The sequence below is a fragment of the Hydra vulgaris genome, chromosome 08 (assembly GCF_038396675.1).
Source record: "Hydra vulgaris chromosome 08, alternate assembly HydraT2T_AEP".
In the NCBI taxonomy this organism is placed as follows: domain Eukaryota; kingdom Metazoa; phylum Cnidaria; class Hydrozoa; order Anthoathecata; family Hydridae; genus Hydra; species Hydra vulgaris.
Window position 1 is genome coordinate 5082003 of NC_088927.1, and position 22385 is coordinate 5104387.

The following is a 22385-nucleotide window of genomic DNA, read 5'->3' on the forward strand; positions in this document are numbered from 1 at the left end:
ATTTTAAACTTTGTCAATATTTAAAAACGACCCACTACCAGTGGCGTCCCGAAGAAAATGGCATGGTGGGGGTGAAATATGACTTTATAGTATATATATATATATATATATATATATATATATATATATATATATATATATATGTGTGTGTGTGTGTGTGTGTGTGTATATATATATATGTATAAATATATTTATATATATATATATATATATATGTATATATATATGTATAAATATATTTATATATATATATATATATATATATATATATATATATATGTATATATATATATATATATGTATGTATATATATATATATATATGTATATATATATATATATGTATGTATATATATGTATATATATATATATATATATGTATATATATATATATATATATATATATATATATATATATATATATATATATATATATATATATATATATGCATGTATATATATAAGTACTTACAGTGCCAAACTCTTTAGTTTTAATTTTTTTTTTTTTTGCTTTTCAGTTTTCAATAAATTTTTAGTGAGATAAAATGAATCTAGATAATAAAGCTCCAAGAGACAAATCTGTACTCAGAACTAAAAGTAAACATAAACATCTTGAAGAATACTATGATGAACACTTGAATGAGATTCTTCCCAAAAATTTTCACCGAGGCGATGTTGTATCTACAGATCGTATGCTTGGATATGCTGACGCTGTAATGGCAACTTGTGCAACATTTCTTGTCATTCCTATACGAAATTTACATGAAATGAAAACAGAAAGTTTGTCTGAATTTATATATAGTATTCGAACTGAGCTGATCATGTTTTTTTTAGGATTTACAGTTGTGTTGACTATATGGGAGAATATTAACGTGCGAACAATGGTAATTAAACGAGTGGACGATTTTATTTTATCATTGGTTATACTAGAAATGTTAGCAACAACTGTTCTTCCTTTTTCATTATCTCTTCAAGGACATTATCCTCACCAAAAAACATCAATTATTCTCACGTGTTGTTTGCTAGGACTTATTCAAATCATAGATATTGCAATTATTTGCTATTCTATGGAAACACCAAGACTATTGCATATAGATTTAAAAAATTGGACAAAATCTGAACTTCATAAACTGCGAAACATAATGGTTCTTAGACCCTTTTTAAGTATTATTTTTCTTGTTTTTGGCGGTATATGTTGTTTAGTACACTATTCTCTATCTTGGTTTTTTATTGCTCTGCTTACACTAATGCCAACGATTCGTAAACTTTATTTATATTTACGAAGAAGAATGAATAAAACTTCAAAGATAGAAAGATATCAATTTTATTTCCACTACTCAAAAGGAAACATGCCTAAACAACGTGTTGAAGTTATGAGTGATTCAGCAATCGCTATTATCACTTGTATTTTAATACTTGATATAACGGTTGAAAAATTTCCGCAAAAAAAGGATGTAGATGAAAAAGGACTTAATTTTGTACTTGAAAATATGAAAAGCGGGTTTTTAATATTTTTAGCTACATTTAATATGGTTTCAATTTTATGGTACGTCAATCACACCGTAATTCATTTGTTCAAGACAGTGACAACTCTTATGCTTTACCTGCAAAAAATTTTTCTATCATTTTGTTGCCTTTGTCCATTGGCCGGAAATGCAGTTTTAAAGTTTGCTTCAACTGAAAACGAGGACACAAAAACTGGAATTCGCTTTGCTGCATTGATTATATTTTGGTCGAGTATAGCAAACTTATTTATTTTGTTTTATGGTTTGCTAACTGACAAAAAGTATATGCATCAGTGGGCGGCGTTCGATCACTTTAAAGCCAACACACGACAACACTTGTACACAATATTCAAAACTTTAAATGTACCTTTCTGGTCATTGTTATGCACCTTGGGGACACTTGGTCCGCCAAAGATTGCTAAATATTTTTTGTGCATAACGTTTTTTGCTGCCCCGTTTTCATTTATTGCTGCCAAGTTTCTGCTGATGAATCACATTGGTAAAGCAATACGCCGCAGAACAACTCGTAAATCAACTATAATTAAACAAGAAAACAAAATTCATAATGCAGCAACAATAGAACGTCAAGGAAATGATTTTCTTTTGATTGATGGAACTTTTGTTTGAGACAGAGAAAAGTAACGAGTAGGCTTTACAAGTAAGTAACGAATAAGTAACGAGTAGGCTTTATACGGATGGCATCGAAGTTAGTTTTTTGTAAAAAAAATTCAAAAATCAAAAAGTAAATCTGTTGTAGCTTTTCTTTTTTTTTTTACATTAGATTGCTTAAATATTTTGAAAAATTTCTATTTACAAGTTTTATATATTTCATAAGGAGTGTGTGACCTTTACTTTTCACATATGAAATGTCACATCACCTTAACTATAATATTCTGATGAGAATAAGATTTTATTCTAAAATATTTTTAGCTTTAACAAAAAATTGCTTTGTTCCAAAAAACTTTTTATTAACCGTGTGGCGTTTAATTTCGTGCTTCCTGGATAACAATTAAATATGTGAAAAAAGTGCTGGCTTTCAGCTGCTAGCCACAATTATTCCATATATTCAACTTTTGTGTTTTGCATTCATTATTAAAAGATTATGTTGGTTAGCATCTAAAAGCAAACTCCACCATTGTACGTATAAAAACCGTATTAACAGGTACAGTCCTATGAAAATTTAACTTAAAAAACTTTAGAATAAAGACATAAAATAGAACACGATACAGGAAAATATTACCGACAAATATACGAATTAACCAATAAAAATGATTGCAAAAATTATTATTATTACATCAGCAATCAATATAACTAAATTCAGAATAAAAGCAGGCAGTTTTAAACTAGTTAAAACAAAAACAGGCAGGTTTTAACTAGGTGAATTAATTGTATAATAAGAAGTTTGTTTATTAAATATAAGATTTTTCCATTTTTAATACCGAGCGCTTTATTCAACATTATTTTGTTTCAGTTGGAACTTTTGATTTTTTCAATTAACAGATATATTTATATGTTTATATACATGGTTTATTCTTTTTGATTGTTTGTTCCTTTTAAGGTCCTCATTTATTTATTGTATCTATAACAAATCAACTATATAATATATAAACTATTATGTTTTATTCATACAATATATATATATATATATATATATATATATATAATATATATATATATATATATATATATATATATATATATATATAATATAGGGGAGAGTGGGGTATTGGCGAACACCTAAGCGGGAATGCAAATTAAAGACACCAGTTATACAAAATTGATCATATTTATTGCTTATCAATTAGTTTAACTACTCAGTCACAAACCCTCAAAAGGAATTTTTAAAAATCTTATTATAAAATAAAAATTTATGCCAGAAATAAAACCATTGGTGTTCGGAATTACCCTGCCTACGTGGGGTAATTCCGAACACATTGGGGGGCAATCACAAGCACTGTTGTGTAATAGCGAATAAAAAGCTAATTGTAATAACTAAGTCTAAAAACTATATTATACAACAAAAACAAAAAAAAGGAGTGACTTTATTTCCATAGAAGCTACAACAGAGTGTTACTCAAGAAAAAAGTTGCATAAAATTATCAGAAAAATTTAAAATCAAATTATAGTGAACAACATCCGCAGCTTCATTACACTACTGCACGTCTGGAACTGAGCATAGGATCCCTTCTCAGCAGGTAAAAAAAAATTGTCGAATTTATTTTTTTACAATGCTGTTTTGACCATGTTCGGAGTTACCCCGCGTTCGCCATTACCCCACTCTCCCCTATATATATATATATTTTTTTTTTTGTGTGTGGTTACAACCCTCTCTCAACTCTATAACTCTGAAACACGAACCTCGACAAAAAAGGCCGCTGCGTGGAGAAACAAGTTGAGTGTGGTACTACCAGGGACGATTGAACTCGGAATTTCTCGCTAAAGCTTGGTTTCCAATAGTTGTAGAAATGTGCAACAGTTAGAAATGTGCAACAGTTGTGCGTTTGTGCAGTTGTGGCTTGTTGTGTAGTTGTGCAGTGTAGTTGTGTAGTGTGTTGTGTAGTTGTGTAGTGTGTAGCGTGCAGTTGTGTAGAAATGTGCAACAGTTGTGCGTTTTTGTTGTAGAACAATTGTTGCCGAGATTGGTTTGATTCTATTTCTGCAACCTTTGTTTTACAACATAAATTTTGTTGTACAACCGACGTTAAGTTGTGCAACTTACGCAAGAAAATGTTTCCATTATAAAGCATTATTGTTGTACAACTGTTGTACGACATTTCTTCAACCATTGAAAACCAAGCTTAAGAAAGCGAGCGCTCTACCACTACACTACTACCGCGTTATATTTACATATATCTATTATACATGTAGATTACAGTTGTTAATGATAAGTATACTATTTTTATAAATTCATGTTTATATAGAGGGTAAAAATGAAGATTACTAAAAAAATATCAGAAGTATATTGTTTAATCTTCAATTGTAAAAATGAGTTCTTTAAGCTTTCGTTTAAAAGAAAGGTAGTTACTTTGATGAATAAGATACTCAGTAAAATTTTTCAAAACTATTTTATTCCATAAGAATGGTCCGCAATAATCAATACAAAATTTAAAAAGATTTGTTTGAAAAATAGGCTGCTTAATAAAATTATCATTGCGTAAAATGTATTTATTTTTATCTTTTGATGAATACAAATATTGGAAAGAAATTGGCGATGAATTGGTTTTACATTTAAACATAAAACAAAGAATATTAAAAATATTAGCCTCATATATATTAAAAACTTTCATTTCCAATAAAAGAGGCTTGGCATGAGTATAACAGTCTTTAAAATATATCAGACGTGCCGCATGCTTCTGCTGACAATAAAGAGGTTTAAGTTAATTTTTATTTGTACTACCCCAAGCAATGTTAGCATAGTTTATGTGAAAATGAATAAATGAGTGATCTAGTTGTACTAAAGTAAGTTTATTTAAAACATTTCTTGCTTTCGTAATATTCCTATATTTTTCGAAATTTTATTTGATAAGTTTTCAATGTGATTTTTCCTGTAGGGTTTTATCAATAAACACCTAGAAAGTTGGTTATTGCTACTTGTTTAATTTGTATATTGTCAATTACAAGTTGAGGCATGTTAACTGGCAGTTTATGTTTTTGATAAGAAGATGGAAAAGAATCCATTTATTTTTATCAATGTTGAGAGATTGGTTGGTTTTAAACCAGTCAGATATTTTGATAAACTCGATGTTCACGTAATGAAATAGAGTAGGAATGTTTTTGTGTGATAAATAAGTTAGTGTCATCAGCAAACGAAATTTTTATTAAATCCAAGGCTTTGTAAAGATCATTAATATAAATAAGGAAAAAAATAGTTCCTTATATGGATCCTTGATGATCCTTTTATGTTTTTGATAAGAGGATGGAAAAGAATCCATTTAGTTTTATCAATGTTGAGAGATTTGTTAGTTTTAAACTAGTCAGATATTTTGATAAACTCGATGTTCACGTAATTAAATAGAGTAGGAATTTTTTTGTGTGATAAATAAGTTAGTGTCATCAGCAAACATAATTTTTATTAAATCCAAGGCTTTGTAAAGATCATTAATATAAATAAGGAAAAAAATAGTTCCTAATATGGATCCTTGAGGAACTCCACATGTAATATTTAACAAATTTGATGAAAATGTTTCATCGGCATAAACAAATTGTTTACAATTAGTTAAATAACTTTTCAACCATTTTAAAACATTGCCTGTTATATCATAATATTTTAATTTTTTAGGAAGAATTTTAATTGTATCAAACGCTTTCACTAAATCAATAAATATTCCCAATCTGAATTTAGAATTTTTAAATGAGTCTGATATTCTTCTTGTAGCTGAATATTAGCATGCTCTGTTGAATTAATTTTTTTGAAACCATATTGCATGTTATATAATAACTTGTTTGCTAAAAGGTGATTGTATATTCTGTTGTACAAAATTCTTTCTAAAGTTTTAGAAAAAACAGAGAGGATGGAAATTGGACGATAGTGTTTTACATTAGTTTTTTCTCCTTCTTTAGATATAGAAATAATTTTTGCTATTTTTTATTTGCTGATTATTAGAGCATTTAAAAATTTGATCTTTTAAAACGTCAAAACAGCTTAAAATAATATTCCCATTGACATCATCACGACCAACTGCTTTACTTGACTTTAAAGTATGATGATTAGCGCATGCGCACTTTCTATGAAATGGTTTGTTATTTTATTAATTATAATAATTATAATAATAACTTTCATTTAAAGATAACTTTATGATGGAATGAAAAATAAAATTCATAAAATCTAAAATCAAAAAAAACAACAACAGCAGTACTCTCAAATAAAACAAAAAGATTGATGGTGCATTCGTTCCAATTCTTTGGAGACTTGGGTTATGGTTTAACCCGAAATGAAAACCTAGAATTTGTATGAGACTACCTTAAACGTGAAGATCAATTGTACTTATTCAAAAATGGCAAGTCTGGTAAAGACTGGTTTTATGCCCTTATGAAAAAAAGAAATTTCAACAAGAAAAGCGGATAACTTAGCATATAAAAGAGCCGCTTCTTGTACGCCAGAAATAATTGATCGTTATTTTAAATGCATCGCCAAGCAACATCAACAGACTGGTATAACTTAGGGGTCGCATATTGAGAATTGTGATGAAACAGGTTTTTCGGGTGATCAAGGCAAAGAAACCGTAGTGTGTTGAAAAGGAACTAGACGTGCGTTTAAACTTACTGGCAACAATGAAAAAATTCATTATACTGTAAACAAATGCTGCAACGCTGATGGGCATTTTGCGCCACCGTTTGTGATATACAAAGCCAAAAGAAAATTTCGTCCTGACTGGGCAAGAGGTGGCCCAGCTGGCACCAAATATATAATTTTAAAATCAGATTGGATGGAGCACAATACGTTTATTGAATGACTGAAAGAAGTATTTATACCCAAAACGGAGCAAATTGGTGGTATTCATATTTTAGTATTAGATAGGCATACAACTCACATACCTTTGGAAGCGGTATTGCTGTGCAAAAAACACAATATAATCTGGATTTTTCTACCAGAGCATTCTTCACATATTCTACAACCATTGGATAGAGGTGTCTATTGTCATGTCAAACAAGCATGAAAACAAATTCTTACAAAGTATTATAAAAACTCAAAAATGTAAAAATTTAGATAAATAAAATTTTCCACCGTTGCTCAAACTGCTGTACGAGAGTGGTAAATGTTTTACACGCTTGCATGCAATCTGTGGTTTCCAGTACACTGGCTTATTTCCACTTAATAAAAACAAAATAAATTATAAAGCATTAGCAATCACGCAAAATTTTAATCCACCTTCATCAACTTTAGCAGCCTTCGCGTTACCTACACCATCTTGGTCAGACACATCTTAATCATCTTCCACAGCAGCCGCAGCACCTACTCCAACTACACACCAATTACCATCTTTCTCAACTACACAAGTTTTGATAAGTATCAAACATGTGTTGAGCGTTACAAAAACAGTATCGAGATAGAGTTGAAGCAGTTTTTTCAAGCCAGAAATCAATCGCATGTTAAGAAACCGAAGCAGTGCAACATGTCAAAACTTGGCAAAAAATGTATTATAATATCATTTTAGATTTCTGAATTCACTATATTTATCAAATTTAAAAGACGGAGATATTTTAAAATTAGAAAACAAGTATTTTCCCTTTTTAAGTGATTGATTTCCATCGCAATTTATTCCGTTTAATTGTTCCGTTAATTTGTTCCGTTTATTTGTTTCATTTACTTGTTCCGTTTAATTGTTCCGTTTGTTTATTCCGTTTATCAGCTTTTAAAAAAAATTAAAGTATTTTATAAAACTTATTAATTTTTATTTTATTTTAAGTACTTGAAAACACCAAAGCTTAATTCAATATTCATTAAGTCCAATGCTAAAAATGAAGTACTATATTGAACATCGTTATGTTAACGACACGGACCTTCTATGATTAAACCACTTTCTCAACTCTATGAAAAAATTAACTTAGATCTTGATCAATTGTAAGATTGGCTCAAACAAAAGAGATCTGAGTTTTAGATATCCTTAGGTGGAAAACAACTTTCCTACTAAGTATATAAGTATCTAGGAGTATTTCCTGAAAAAAACCTTGAAACAATAAAATAAAATATTTAAACAGAAATTTACACGAGCCAATCGGATGCTGTTTATATTATAATACTATATTCCTCAGTATACTATGAGATCAATTTACTATAGCCATGTTCAATCATCGTCATTGTTGCATTGCTTGGGGTCAAAAAAGAAGTTTTCTTTTGAATAATTTTCAACGCTCATCCAAAGGAGTTATGGCATTTTCTCTATTTCGATTAAATATAGGGTAGATTAAAGTAATATAAGCACATTAAGCGAAAATTGTAATATTTTCAAAAATAACTATGCTGGTTTCAAAATTTTGGCGAATAAACAATTTTTAGGAATCTCTACTAATGATCCACTTAAATATTCGGGCACCCGAACTTTTTTTTCACAAAAACACAGAGGTTTTAAAAAAGTAGCAATAATTTTCATATTACCCAGACTACTTGGTAATATGAGCACTTTATATTAGCTCAAAAAAATAACATTAATTAAGTAAAAAAATACCAATCTGGCAATAAGAACTAATTTTTGGAATACAATGATTTGTTATTAACAAAACTTATCATTAAAAGATCTAACTTTGAACCACTTTTTGTTGAAACAATACTACTGTTTTCCGAAAAAAAAAAAAATGATATAATTATTAAGAGTATTATTTGAAAAAGTAATAAATAGCAAATATTCAGGTAAAGCTATAACAAAATTTTGCGCCACAGATTTAATCATGCGTAATGATACTATTTTAACAATGCAAAAAATTTAATTTGATGATAGCCGCTAATTACTGCATATAAATTTACGCTAACTGTACTGATTCCTGTTATCACCACATAAAGTAGATTTAAAAAATACAAAGCAAATTTAACTTCACTGCTTACATCCAAGAAATTTTAAAGCATGCTCATGATACAAAGGTGCTCATATTACCCTAATCTACCCTACTAAAAAAAGTTTTCTTAACTAAAAATATCAAAACTTAAGTCTGATAACTGTCAAGTCTAATAATTGTCAAGTCTAATAACTGCTAAGTCTAATTATTATTAAACTTAATAATCGTCTTTTTAATACAACCAGTTATCACAAAGTTTTCAATAAAACATCAATGTGTTTCTCATTAGAACCAATCGATACCATTCATTAAACAAAAATCTGATTTCAATAATTTTTGATTTTTTGGCGTTTTTGGAGGGTTGTTTGCGTTTTAGAGAAAGTTAAACGTGATGCTATAAATTTTCAGTTGGATCGAGATTAGGTGATCTAGCTTTGTGCTTCAATACTTCTTTGATTAGTTGCAAATTATTGTTCAACGAGTTTAAATGTTGCTGTCTCATTAAAACGTTCATAGAAGAGGCATATTATTATCATCATTAGAATCTTTTCCTCAAGACTAACAAGTTGATCCATAATGTCATTTATTCGGTGGATAGGTCTAAATATTCTAAAACCAGAAAAACGACCACGAACCATTACACCTTTTTATTACTATGCTAGACCGTTTAAGTTGTTTATTAAGGACTTTAACGATTATATTTTTGTCTTTATAACTTTAAACAGCCATCATGATTTTTCAAAATTTGATTCGTTGCTTTACTATTTTTCAATTATTTTTTGTCCAGTTTCATCATTTACTATCAATCATTATTGGCAAATTCTAGTTTTTTAATTCTTTAGAAGAACTAAATGATTATTTGCTGCTCTAAAGTTCGAAAACCTTGTTGACCATTTATAAGCTGTACTTTTGGATACTGAAAGATTAATGACCATCTGCAAAATGTATTTTTGGATACTAAAAGAATAATGATCATCTGCAAACTGTATTTTTGGACACTGAAAGATTAAAAAAATAAAGATTTCTGAATGGTATCATTACCGTTGTCAAAAGGGCTCCTTTACACGCGACAAAGAATTTTTTTGACAGTGAAATTGACTCCATTCTTATAATATTCAATCATCCATTTTGAAAAACTGTTTGAGAGACAGAAATCCTTAGCACAATAAAGTTTTCTTAACAAAAACTAAAACAGCGCAAAACTTTGAAGTCAATTTCATACTTTATAATGCAAAACTGACCGCAAAAAATAACATTTATTTGTTTTAAAAAAGCTGCTCATGTTTTGGAAGACCATATTTTTAAAATAAAAAACAAACATATGGAAAACAATACGTTTATTCATTTTTAGGTAGTCGTATTATGGTCAAATTATTTCCTCATATGTAAAACCAACAATATGATTCTGTTAAAACAGCATTTTATAAAAAAAAAGAAAAAAAAAAGCTGTTTTAAGTAATTGAAGTTGAAATAAAATCATTTTATTTTGCTGCTCGTGTTTTGCAGTAAAGTCAAAACACATTAAATTCAGAGCTCACAAAATTTAAATTTAAATGATCTTAAGCTATCACGGAACTGCCTTATAAACTGCCAAAAATGCAATTTTTTAATACTTTTATATTTTCAGGGTTAATTTTAAAATTTTTGCTTTACAAAAATCAGCTTTACAACAAACCTATCTTATCACCTTTACAGCAAACTTATTAACGGAAATTAATACAAGATAAGCATAATACATTAAGTATTTACTACTTTTTCAGAAATTTTGATTTACAGAATACTTAAAATATGGTTTTTTTTCCAAGTTTTGTAACTTCAACTCATATATTTTATAAGAAGGTCACATTCCAAATGGATTAAGGCAGAAACTTTATTTATAAAAACCTTTTTTAAACATTTAATATACAAGTTGTTAATTTTTATATATTGCCAGTGAAATTGTCAAAACTTTTTTTTTTTTTTTTAAATTTATGGTTTTATAGTGGCATATAATAGCTTTTAGTAAACAAAGAGAGACTTGACGGATGAAAAGAGATGGAGCCAGGAAAAAAAAGAGATGGAGCCAGGATTTCTCTCCTTTTTTTTTAATTTATACTAGCTATACTACTGCATATTTTTAATTCTTAATCTATAAATTTATATATTTATAGATATAATAAATTTATATATTTTTTTGTTATATAAGAGTAGTAGAGTTTACTAGGGTTATATTTCTTGTTGATATTAATATCTTTTAATAATTGATATTTATTAAATATTTATGTTAAATATTTGATGCGCGATTTAATGTTTAAAGGTTATTTATATCTTAAAAATCATACTAAAGCATGCGATCGTTAAATTCGGAGTAATGAATTTCTTTTTAAAGCTTGTCACTAACACATTTTAAAATAAAAATTTTTAAAAACTTTATAATTATTTTTTTGCGTAATTACAATAAGTAATAAAAGTATTAATTAAAAACATCAACAAACGGGTCAAAATATTTCTCTTAATTAAAATGTCATTGAAACTGTTAAAAGAACGAAAAAATTCTGCACACCTACCTTCAAAATCCTGCTGCATCGTTATTTTCAATCGCTAAAACTTCTGAATCTGGCAAAGCTACTGTTTATATGATCATAAAACATTACAAGAGCTCTCTATCTATCGAACGAGCACAAGGATCTGAAAGAGATAGTAGCTTTAAGGATAAGAAAGCAGCAATTAGTATTCGACAATCAATCACGTAAAATCCCGGCTTATCGAACAGAGAACGAGCCAAAAAGTATAAAGCTTCAGAGTTTTTTGTCAGAAAAATTAAGAAATCTATCAATTTCAATTCTTACTGAGCCATTAAACATCCAAACCAATCAGATAAGCAATTACTGACTACTAAAACTCGAGCTCGAAAACGTTATGACGAAGTGTTAACAAAATTTAATGGCTTCATAATTATGCATGACGAAACGTACCTCAAATGTGACGTCAAACAGCTCCTAGGTCAAAAATTTTACACTTCAATTGTTCATGAACGTGTAGGCAGCAAGCTCAAGTATAAATCGTTGGATAAATTTGGTAAAAAGCTGCATATTGATTGCCACAAGAGAAACCTCTCTTGTGGCAATCAATATGCAGCTGCGGTTTCAGCTTTTATCACATCGTCAACTTTAAACTTGGAAGTTTAAACATTCATGTCCCATTGAGAAATTTTAAGGAATTGGCAAAAGATATTTGCCTAAGAGTGGCAAAACAATAAGTACAGTTAAAGATTTTAATAGAAAGTAGACATTAGCAGGAAAATTAATTAAAAATTAGCCGTGAGCCGAGCCAGAGCATAGCCGTAAAAAAAATTTTGGCTCCACAAGCCTGCTTTGAACAAAGCTTGTCTAATTTCTCAAAATATAGCAAGTAAAGTTATAAAACAAAAGTTTAATTTCATCATTGAGAAATTATTTGACTTGGTGATTGTAAATGTATCATTTCGAATTTTTCTGAGCAACACTCCTTGTTCTCCTGATTGTAAAGTTGGTTCTCACATTACCTGTATCTGTTCTAGGGAGACAAAAATACCGAATAATGAGCGGATATACGAAAAATTATATAAAAGTATTAGTAATGCTCAAAATCAAGTTTTATTAAATATTTTAGTTAATAAGCTTAATTATTATAATATTTTCTTTCTTAATTATATTTATTATTTTCTCTTTGATTAGTTTTATAAGAAAGTATTTTTTAAAAATTTTTCTAGACGTAAAAAATTATGGTCACATTTTTTTTTAGCCCAGCGAAAAATGATTGAAACTCTTGGTTCTTACCAACCTGCTGATTTGATGGAGTCAAAACAGTAAAAAAAGTTAGAAACTTGAAAACAAAAGAGTAGAAGAAAAACACACGAGAGCAAAGAAACACATGACTCATAAAAATGCTCAAAGATTTGAAAATTTTGAAGAGCTCAACTTTGTTAAAAGGAAGATTTCTATAAAAAACTCAGCTACAAAGTGAATAAAAATATGAGTATTGCTTTGGACAGAATTAGATATGATGTTAGTTTAAAAGCAACTGCGGCCATACCTACTGCGGCCATACCTACAAGAGCATGAATAGATGGAAGACTTAAATCCAAAAATGACAATAGATTAATAATTGATCAGTAAAGTTAGGAAAGCTAGGGATAAAGTTATGAATTAAGTTTTTAATCAGTTTAATAATTACTGTGGTAAAAAGATTTATATTTTTTGTATATTTGTATACAAAAAGTATAAATAAAAAAGGTTGTATATTTTTTGATGAACGAAAAGATATGATTAAAGTATTTTAACTGTAACTGGAAAAAACAGACAGAACCCCGCTAAAATTAAAAAAAAAACATAACACTCTTTTTCTGGTGATGGGGAGTATTTATCTTATTTCACATAAGCTAAAGAAAGAAAAAATAAAAAGGAGGCTTAGTTGGCTAAGCAACTATAAAATTAAATTGGAAATGGGTGAGCTTCTGATTAATATGAGTAATGTGTGAAATGATGTGGTAAAATACCTTTTAACAGATTAATGTTATGGCAATCAAATAGTTAATATATGCTATACGCAATATATGCTATACGCAATATGCTATACGCAATGATCATGTTCCTCAACAAAAAGGACTACATGAAATTAGTCCTGTTAACATAGCTAGATGGCTAACAACATCCAATAAAATCTGCGAAATTAGAATAGTATGATCTCATTATGATCATCAAGACAACAACAACAACAACAACAACAACAACAACAACAACAACAACAACATGATATTTATTCTCCTTTTTAATTCATACAGTAATATTATAATAATAGTAAATATAATAATAATAATAATAATAATAATAATATATATATATATATATATATATATATATATATATATATATATATATATATATATATATATATATATATAATTCTATATATATAATAATAGTAAATATAATAATAATAATAATAATAATAATAATATATATATATATATATATATATATATATATATATATATATATATATATATATATATATATATATAATTCTATTGATTGTAGTTATTGATTAGTTAAAAAGATATATATATATATATATAAATATATAATATATATTTGTATATAAATAATATATAAATATATATATATAATATATAAATATATAATATATATATATATATATATAATAAATAAATATATCTTAATAAATAATATATAAATATATATATATAATATATAAATATATAATATATATATATATTATATATATATATATATATATTATATATATATATATATATATATATATATATATATATATATATATATATATATATATATATATATATATATATATAATTCTATTGATTGTAGTTATTGATTAGTTAAAAAGATATATATATATATATATATATATATATATATATATATATATATATATATATATATATATATATACTTATATATATATAGAATAATAACAATATAAAATAGTATAATAATGAGTAAATTAATTATAAGTATTTGATAATAATAACTAAGTGATTGGTAAGGATGGTGTCACTCAAATAGAATTCTGATCAAAGGAGTGATACCAGTTTTTAAATATAATATGATTAATAATGAGCATACACAGATAGAGCATACTTAAACTAAGTAAATATTTAAAAATCATACTTTGATGATAATAATAAAAAATAAACAAACAAGAAGTTAATGATAATAGTTGTAGTAATCATAATTAAAAAAAATAAGAGTATATTTTAAATATTAAGTAAAAATCATGTCAATATGTTGGGACAAAAATGTTCTCAGAACTGTTTTAACGTAGCATAAAATCTTTTGAAACTTGTAGAGTATATTATAGGAATGCATTTTCCTGTCTGGTTTAACATAAAAATTAGGCATAGTTAGATAGAAAGAACCAAAACGCATACTTTACTAGCTTAAGTTGCTTCACCACCAGTCACTAGACATTTAGAGTATTGTCATTCCCACTATTATAATAGTGGGAATGACAATACTCTATAATATATATATATATATAGTATATAAGTTTTAACAAAACTTTGTTGACTCGACAATGTTTAAAAAATAATATTTATCATAGTATTGTACTGTATATATTGTGCCAGTGTGTCATGGATCTATAAAAAGCATTTATTTTTAGTTCTATAACAAACTCATTTTACGCTTTTAGCGGTGAGCGGGGAAGGGGTGCACAGCCCCTTTGCTGCTTTCATAAAAATAATTTTTTTTAGAAATAGTGAGCCCTTCCGTATGGGCAAAGTACATTTTCAAAACGTTTTTTAGACGTTTTTATTAGGTTTAAACCTGATAAAAACGTCCAAAAAACGTTTTTATTAGGTTTTTTTTTAAAAGATTTTACATTTTTACTAGAAGATTTTGACCATTTAATCAATTTAGTCATGCTAAGCGAAACAAAATTTTTTAAAAGTATGACAATCTAAAACACAGTAACTTAAAGCTGTTTTTATATTTTTTAAAATGAATTAATTTAAACTATTAAATACTTTTTAAAATTGTTATCGGTTATCCAATTACTTTCGACGCAGAATGGTATTATGATGCGGTCAATGATTAATAAATTTATCCAATGATAATGTTAACGTTTTGTTTACAAAACATGTAATTTAGATGTTTTGTACATAAAAATTTATTAATTTTATTTTGTTTTTTATATTAACGAAAGTTGTATTTTATGTATTGTTAATCTATTAAATGTGATTTGTATACATTAGCAATGCAATTTATATATAGCTATAAATATGCTTCAAGCTAGCTTGCAATAGCTAGCTTCAATAACTAGCTATTGAATCATATTATTCAACAATAAGAACAAGGTAGCTCTAAATTATGTAGGAAGCATCACGTTGTGATATAAATATTAATAATAATTGTAAATTTTTTTTTTTTTAGAAACAAAAATTTAACAGTGTTCATGTAAATTTTTATTAATTAAAAAACTGCCATATATTATTAAGCAGAAAAAGCAACTAACCCACATTGCTCCATTTCAACCAGCTGCATCCACCTTGCTCTGCATTTTAATTGGTTGACACGACTTAACTAAAACACGACTCAACTAAACAAGAATGGCAGTAGTAAAGAAACTACAAAAGAAAAAGTTAAAAAGTTCAATTTTCAAAAGTGATTGATTGAGTTGGAAAAGCATTTGCAAGTTCGATGAACACTGGTGTGCTTTTTATTGTTGTCAATAATGAAACTAACTTGTAACCTAAGTTAATTATGATGACACATGCCTGTGATACTTAAACATCATGGTGTTTGAGGCAATGTACGGTAATAACGTTTAGCGTTCTTAAAGCATCCATCTTGAGTCGTATAAAGGGCAAGATGAAAATTTAATAAACTTTGCTTAATTAGTTTTAGTTTTATATTTTTTTTTTTTTTTTTGTTTTTAAAAATATTTTCAGCTTTTATATTTGTTTTTTGATATAGATTTTTTTTTTGCGTTTTGCCATTTTTTTGCGTGTGACTCCATTTTTTTGCGTGTGACTCCATTTTTTTGCGTGTGACTCCTAAAAATAGTTTGATTTTGATTTTTAATAGAAGATTTTCACCATTTAATCAATTTAGTCATTCATATTGTTGAAAGACAAACCATATACTTTGCAACAATACGTTGAAACTGTCATTGTTTTTAAAGTTGTTTGAATTTTTTCATCTTTGTGATTAACTTAATTAAACATTTTACAATTATTTTTATCCTGAAAATCTAATGTTAATAATACCACACTTCTCAATATCACAATCATTAACGTTTTTTCCTTTTAAAAACAAAAATTAATTAAACAATTAATTAATAAAATAAATTGATAAACAATATCAATGAGGGCTTGTTGTTTCTTCACAAAGCTACCTTTTTGTTTTTACAACATCCATTGAATTCTGATTATACTTTTTATTTATTTATATTTACGCCATCTTCATAACATCTATATACAATAGTTTTAAAAACTAAGAACTGACTGGAATAGGTAGATATCCTAAGTCTTATCATTTAGTCCTGTTGATGTCATTTTTTCTTTTTATTTTTTATTACTAATTTATTTGCCGTTTGTTAAAACTACAAAAAGATATTACAATAATACAAAACCTGGCGGAAACAAGAAGTAGACTAGTTGTCTTATCTCCAAGCCCCGTTACACATGTGGTTTTTTAAACGTCTAAACAATTTTAATAAATAATAAGTAAAACAGGAATTACACACAAAACTTTTAAAAAAACATTTCAGCAAATAAGATTTCCATGGAATAAAATAAGAAATAAAATACAAACTAAAATAAAAAAACTAAACACAACAAAGAAAGAAAAAAAAACCCATAACCATCAAAGTTATAAATCAACAAAAAATTGAGTTACGTTTTATTGTAATCAATTAAGTATAAATATAATAACGTCTTATTATAAATAATAAAGTATATATAAGTATTAAAGATTGATTATATATTGAAACCTTAGTAAAATAAGTCAAGGGCATCTAATGGTTGTAATGGTTTTATGATGATTAATTGTAAATTGTAAATGTTAATTATTTACATAGAAATATTTAAACTATTTAAAAAAAAATATATTTAATATCTAATATAATAAAGTCAATATTAAGTAAATGATTCGTTTCGATTCAGCCTCGATTAAATTTGGATTTAGTTTAAAAATTCTTCGAGGTGAAATTTAAGACAAAATTTTGTTTTTTATTCAAAATATAAAGAAAAAAAATTTCAGATAATAGAACCACGATATCGAATTTGGTAAGAACTTTATTTTCTGGTGGGATATGGGGACGATAAGTTATCTCTAAAATTGCGATATTTTATTTATGAGAAATTACATTAAAGTTTGAAATGCAACTGGAGTTAAGCCACGTATTGTGGCTTGTGATATATTTTAAAATCAAAATTTATACACTTTTGTTAATTTACTTTTATTTTCTTATTTTTTCTTCTAACTTAAATACAATATAAACTAAAACAAAGTTTCAAGATATGTGAAAAGTAATGTTTGTTAACAAGCGGAGCAGGGATTATATTTTAACAATAAAAAAAAACTTAAGATAGTTCATAACTAAGTAGACTTATCTAATTCTGAACAGTCCCTAATTCCGAACAGCTTTCGTTTTTTTATTGTTACCTCTTTTATTTTGGTAATACTTTTAGAAAGAAAACTGATTAAAAAATCGGAGAATATCAAAAAATATTTAAAAAAAATATTGATACTATGAAGTTGTTTAATTGTAAACACTTTTTAAAACCCTGAAAAACCAACAATTTAAAATCAATAAAAAAAAAGAGTAAATTAATATGCATACTGTTCGATGTCAAATTTCACGGTGATTATTTGAAAAAAAAAAAAAGAATAAAACATATGCGATATTTTGAACGATATTTAAGAAACAGTACTAATTCTGCATAATTTAAACGTTTCCCGAATTCCTTAACTTGGAAAGCTTTTTTTTGTTGCAAAAGTTGGCGCTTTTACATGCAAGGAGTTAGCAACAATTTTTAACAATAGTCTTTTAACGACACGAGCTTAAAAAGGTAATAAACGCTTTTTAAATTTTTAATAGATCGGTTAAATAAAAAAAGGCTCACAAGCAATTGCTCTGAGTAAAAGCAAAAGCTGAAAACCAAATGGTAAAAGCAATTGCTTACAAGTACGTGAATAAAGTCAGAGTAAACAAAAAAAAGCAATTGCTTTTACTCAGGGTTTTTAGAGTAATTGCTCAGCTTTACGTGAATAAAAACTTTAGCAACTTTGTTCAAATTTTTATTCACTTAAAGCTGAGCAATTACTCCAAAAATGTGAATTCCACTAATACTAATATTAATGATAACACTAATAATAATGATAACAAATGTGAAGATGAAATATATATGTCAGTGCAAAATTTATCATTAAAAAATCAAATTTTAAGCCACTTTTTATTAAAATAATACGACTTTGTTTTACGATAAAAAAATTTAATTTGTTATTTTTTTAAATTTATAAACTCAAACTTTTGAACAAAAAAGTATACTTATAAATATTTTTAAAATTCTGATTCACACCCAACAAGGTTGCAAGCAACGCCTGCCAACTCGGCTAAAAATCCACATATTTATGTGTAATTGGCTGTACATTGAATTATGGGATGTATTGCGGGACCATATTATAAAACAACATAAATTCATTATACATCTTTGTTGTCTACTAAATAAATTATATACTATAATGTCATTCCAAGGGATAAAAATAGTTAAGTAATTTTCAAATCAAATTTATTAAATAACTAGTATATCAAGAATTTAAAGAAATTCAAAATATTATTTTACTTTAAATTTTATGAAACAAAAAAATTTATACATAATATGATGTAAATAATTCCAACTAAATTAATTAGGTTTAACCTATTATTTAGATGCAAGCTGTGGGTTCCTAATTGTCGTCGTCAAGATTTCGATACAAAATCATGTGAAGAACTTTATCTTAACAATTTGTAGTGAACATTTTGATTCTTCTCAATACTATCTTGCCAATAATGGTGGTAAAAGAGCACTTGTAATTGCTGTACCAACAACTTTTAACTTTCAAAATCAACCTTCTACGTTAAATTTAAAGAGAAAACAGCCTTAAACAGATTTTATTTACAAGATTAAATAATAAAAAAAAAATCAACGATGAAGTTGAATTAAATTAAATAAACAATGTTGAAAACAGTAGCGACAAGAAATAGGCCTCCCCGCAAAATATTAATCCGGGTCCCTAAATTACTTCTCTACGCCCCCCCTCCCCCTAAATTTTTTTTTTTTTCATGAAAACAAAAGTCTTATTTTTAAATACAATTTTGATTTAATTTAATGTTACACTATGCAAGTTTATTAAGTAGAAAATCTAATGAAAGTTTTTTTCTTGTTTTTATAGCTGCAAATTATAACATCTTTTAAATTTTATACAATAAAATCTTTTAAATCTAATTGAACTGCTGTTTCTGCTTCAGTAGGTATTAGGTCTCGTGCAGACAAAATGATTTGCGCCATTTTTGTCCTTAAATGTGTTTTAATGTGCTTAAGAATCTTTTTGCAGTAGCTACGCTAATTGATTATGTCAAATAAAACAAAAGTGATACTATCATATTTTTAAATAAGCAACTTATATCATAATTTATTATTGTAAAATACAAAAAAGCGGAAATTTTCTGTTAAATCTGTAAAATGCGGGAAAAAGTGCGGAAAATTTCTCTTAACCCTAGCCTTATATTCAAAAACACTTAGACAATGATGGTAGTTCAATCTTCTTAGTCTTTTACAGTAATAAGGATATCTTGTGCTGGAACTCCATTTTGTTGCTTTGCGTTGAACAGATTCAACCAAGGTTTTATCAGTTTTTAAATAAGAAACCCAAATAGACACTATATTTTTATGATGTAGTCTAATAAACACACTTTATATAACTTGATAACCAGATTTTCATCAATGAAAGTGAATTTCTTTTTGTATACCAAGAACTTGTAAGGACGTTGAGACATCTGTTAAAAATGTGTGCTCCACTTGGCATTACATGAAACAATGACTTCTAAATTACGCACTTTCATAGAATTTTTTAGGGATTGATTTATTACACCCTTTTATTTTGTTTCCCATTTATTCCGAATTATCTTAATTTTACTATAAGTCTGTTGTAAGATAGAGAATCAAATGCTTTGGCGAAATTGAGATTACATCAATAAATTGGTGAAATACTATAGAAGATGAAATAATATCAAAAGTCTCTATTAGATTTGTCACGCATAATTTATGGTTAAGAAAGCCCTGTTGATTTGGAGAGAGCATTTTATTATCGTTAATGTGCTTAAAGATTTTATTCTTAACAAGTATTTTAACTATTTTGCCAGCAACAGAGTTTAGTGAAAATGGTCAATAGTTTTCAGCAAGTAATTCATCTTCCGTTTATTTATAGACCGAACTAAAGTTTGCTAATTTCTTGAATATGAGTAGTATTCGAGAATTAAAAAATTTATGGAAGTTTTTTGTAAATAAAAAAATATTTGTAGGGGTTTAGATCGATTAGTTAATAATGTCCAATATAGAAAAACCCAAGTTGTCATTATATGTTCATTCAGCTTAGTATCACTTTTTTAACGATGGAAATTATTCAGAGGGATTTTAATATGATTTCATTTAAATGTGCTCTTTTTGCTTTAAATGTTTCAGTTTTTACGGAACGATTAAAGAGATAGCAGTTTATTTTGAGTTTATTATTCTTCAATTTAGTTGAGCAGTTGATTTACAAAGCGGATTTTTTTTTTTATCTCGGATTAGGTTTTTAATATGTGGAATAAACCAAAAATCATTCTTTTTCTTTGATTTATTAGCCTTGAGGATAAAATATTCGCAAACTGTAAAATTGTAAAAAATTAATAAACTAAACATTTGATCCGCAGTTTTATGCAGAAATAAAATATTCCAGTTGATTGATGCAATAAACTTTGATAGTGAATCGTAAACCTTTGCTGTAACTAAACAATTGAGATTTACTTTCGGGAAACGGTTTTGAGACTAAAATTCCTCAAGTGATGCTAAAGTAGTCCATAGTATTATTACCAAATATTTCACTTGGAAATTAGAATTTTCACTCGGAAATTAGAATATTTCACTTGGAAATAAAATTAATGCTATAGGTCAATAACAATTATGTATGTGTTTATTTTTAACTTTTACAGAAAAAAATTGTTTGAGAAAAGTTTTATAGAACTAATACACTTCATAATACATCAGTAATGAAGATAGCCACACTGCTACCTCAACGTCCGTCTTAATAATCTTTTTTTAAAAGTGAGTTATTGTTTTAATACAGTAGCTTCACTATTTTACTTTGTTTTAAAACTTACGACATCATACTTACCACTTAAATAAATTAAACATTTTTAAGATAATACAGCTTTACTTTTTTAGATATAAATAAAAAATAGTCTGAAAAAGAGTTTGTAGTTCTTAGCCATACAATAATAGCAAAAATGTTATATATATATATATATATATATATATATATATATATATATATATATATATATATATATACAGTGTTGGAAAAGTATAATGGGACAAAAAAAAATGATGCTACTTAGCTAGTAATAATGTTACTATTAGGCTAGTAAGACAAGCAAATGTTGCACAATTTAGATGACAAAATTGATTCATTTGTATATTTTTATTCATTATAATTGTGTTTGACTTTTTTGTTACTTTATGCCAAAAAATTAAATGGCATAAAATATTTTTCATTTACAATATCTTATTTAATTCTAATTTGTAATTTGTTTTGTGGGATAGTAATAATTTTCTAAAAGTAAAAGAAGATCACTTGATTGTAAG

The 22385-nt window shown here is 26.8% G+C and overlaps 1 protein-coding gene across 1 annotated transcript; it reads left to right on the forward strand.

Moving 5' to 3' along the window:
- Nucleotides 1-544: 544 nt before the first annotated feature.
- Nucleotides 545-2131, forward strand: LOC124817284 (endosomal/lysosomal proton channel TMEM175). The gene has a single exon (XM_065802357.1). The coding sequence runs from the start codon at nt 545-547 to the stop codon at nt 2129-2131; it is 1587 nt and encodes a 528-aa protein (XP_065658429.1).
- The last annotated feature ends 20254 nt before the right edge of the window (nt 2132-22385 follow it).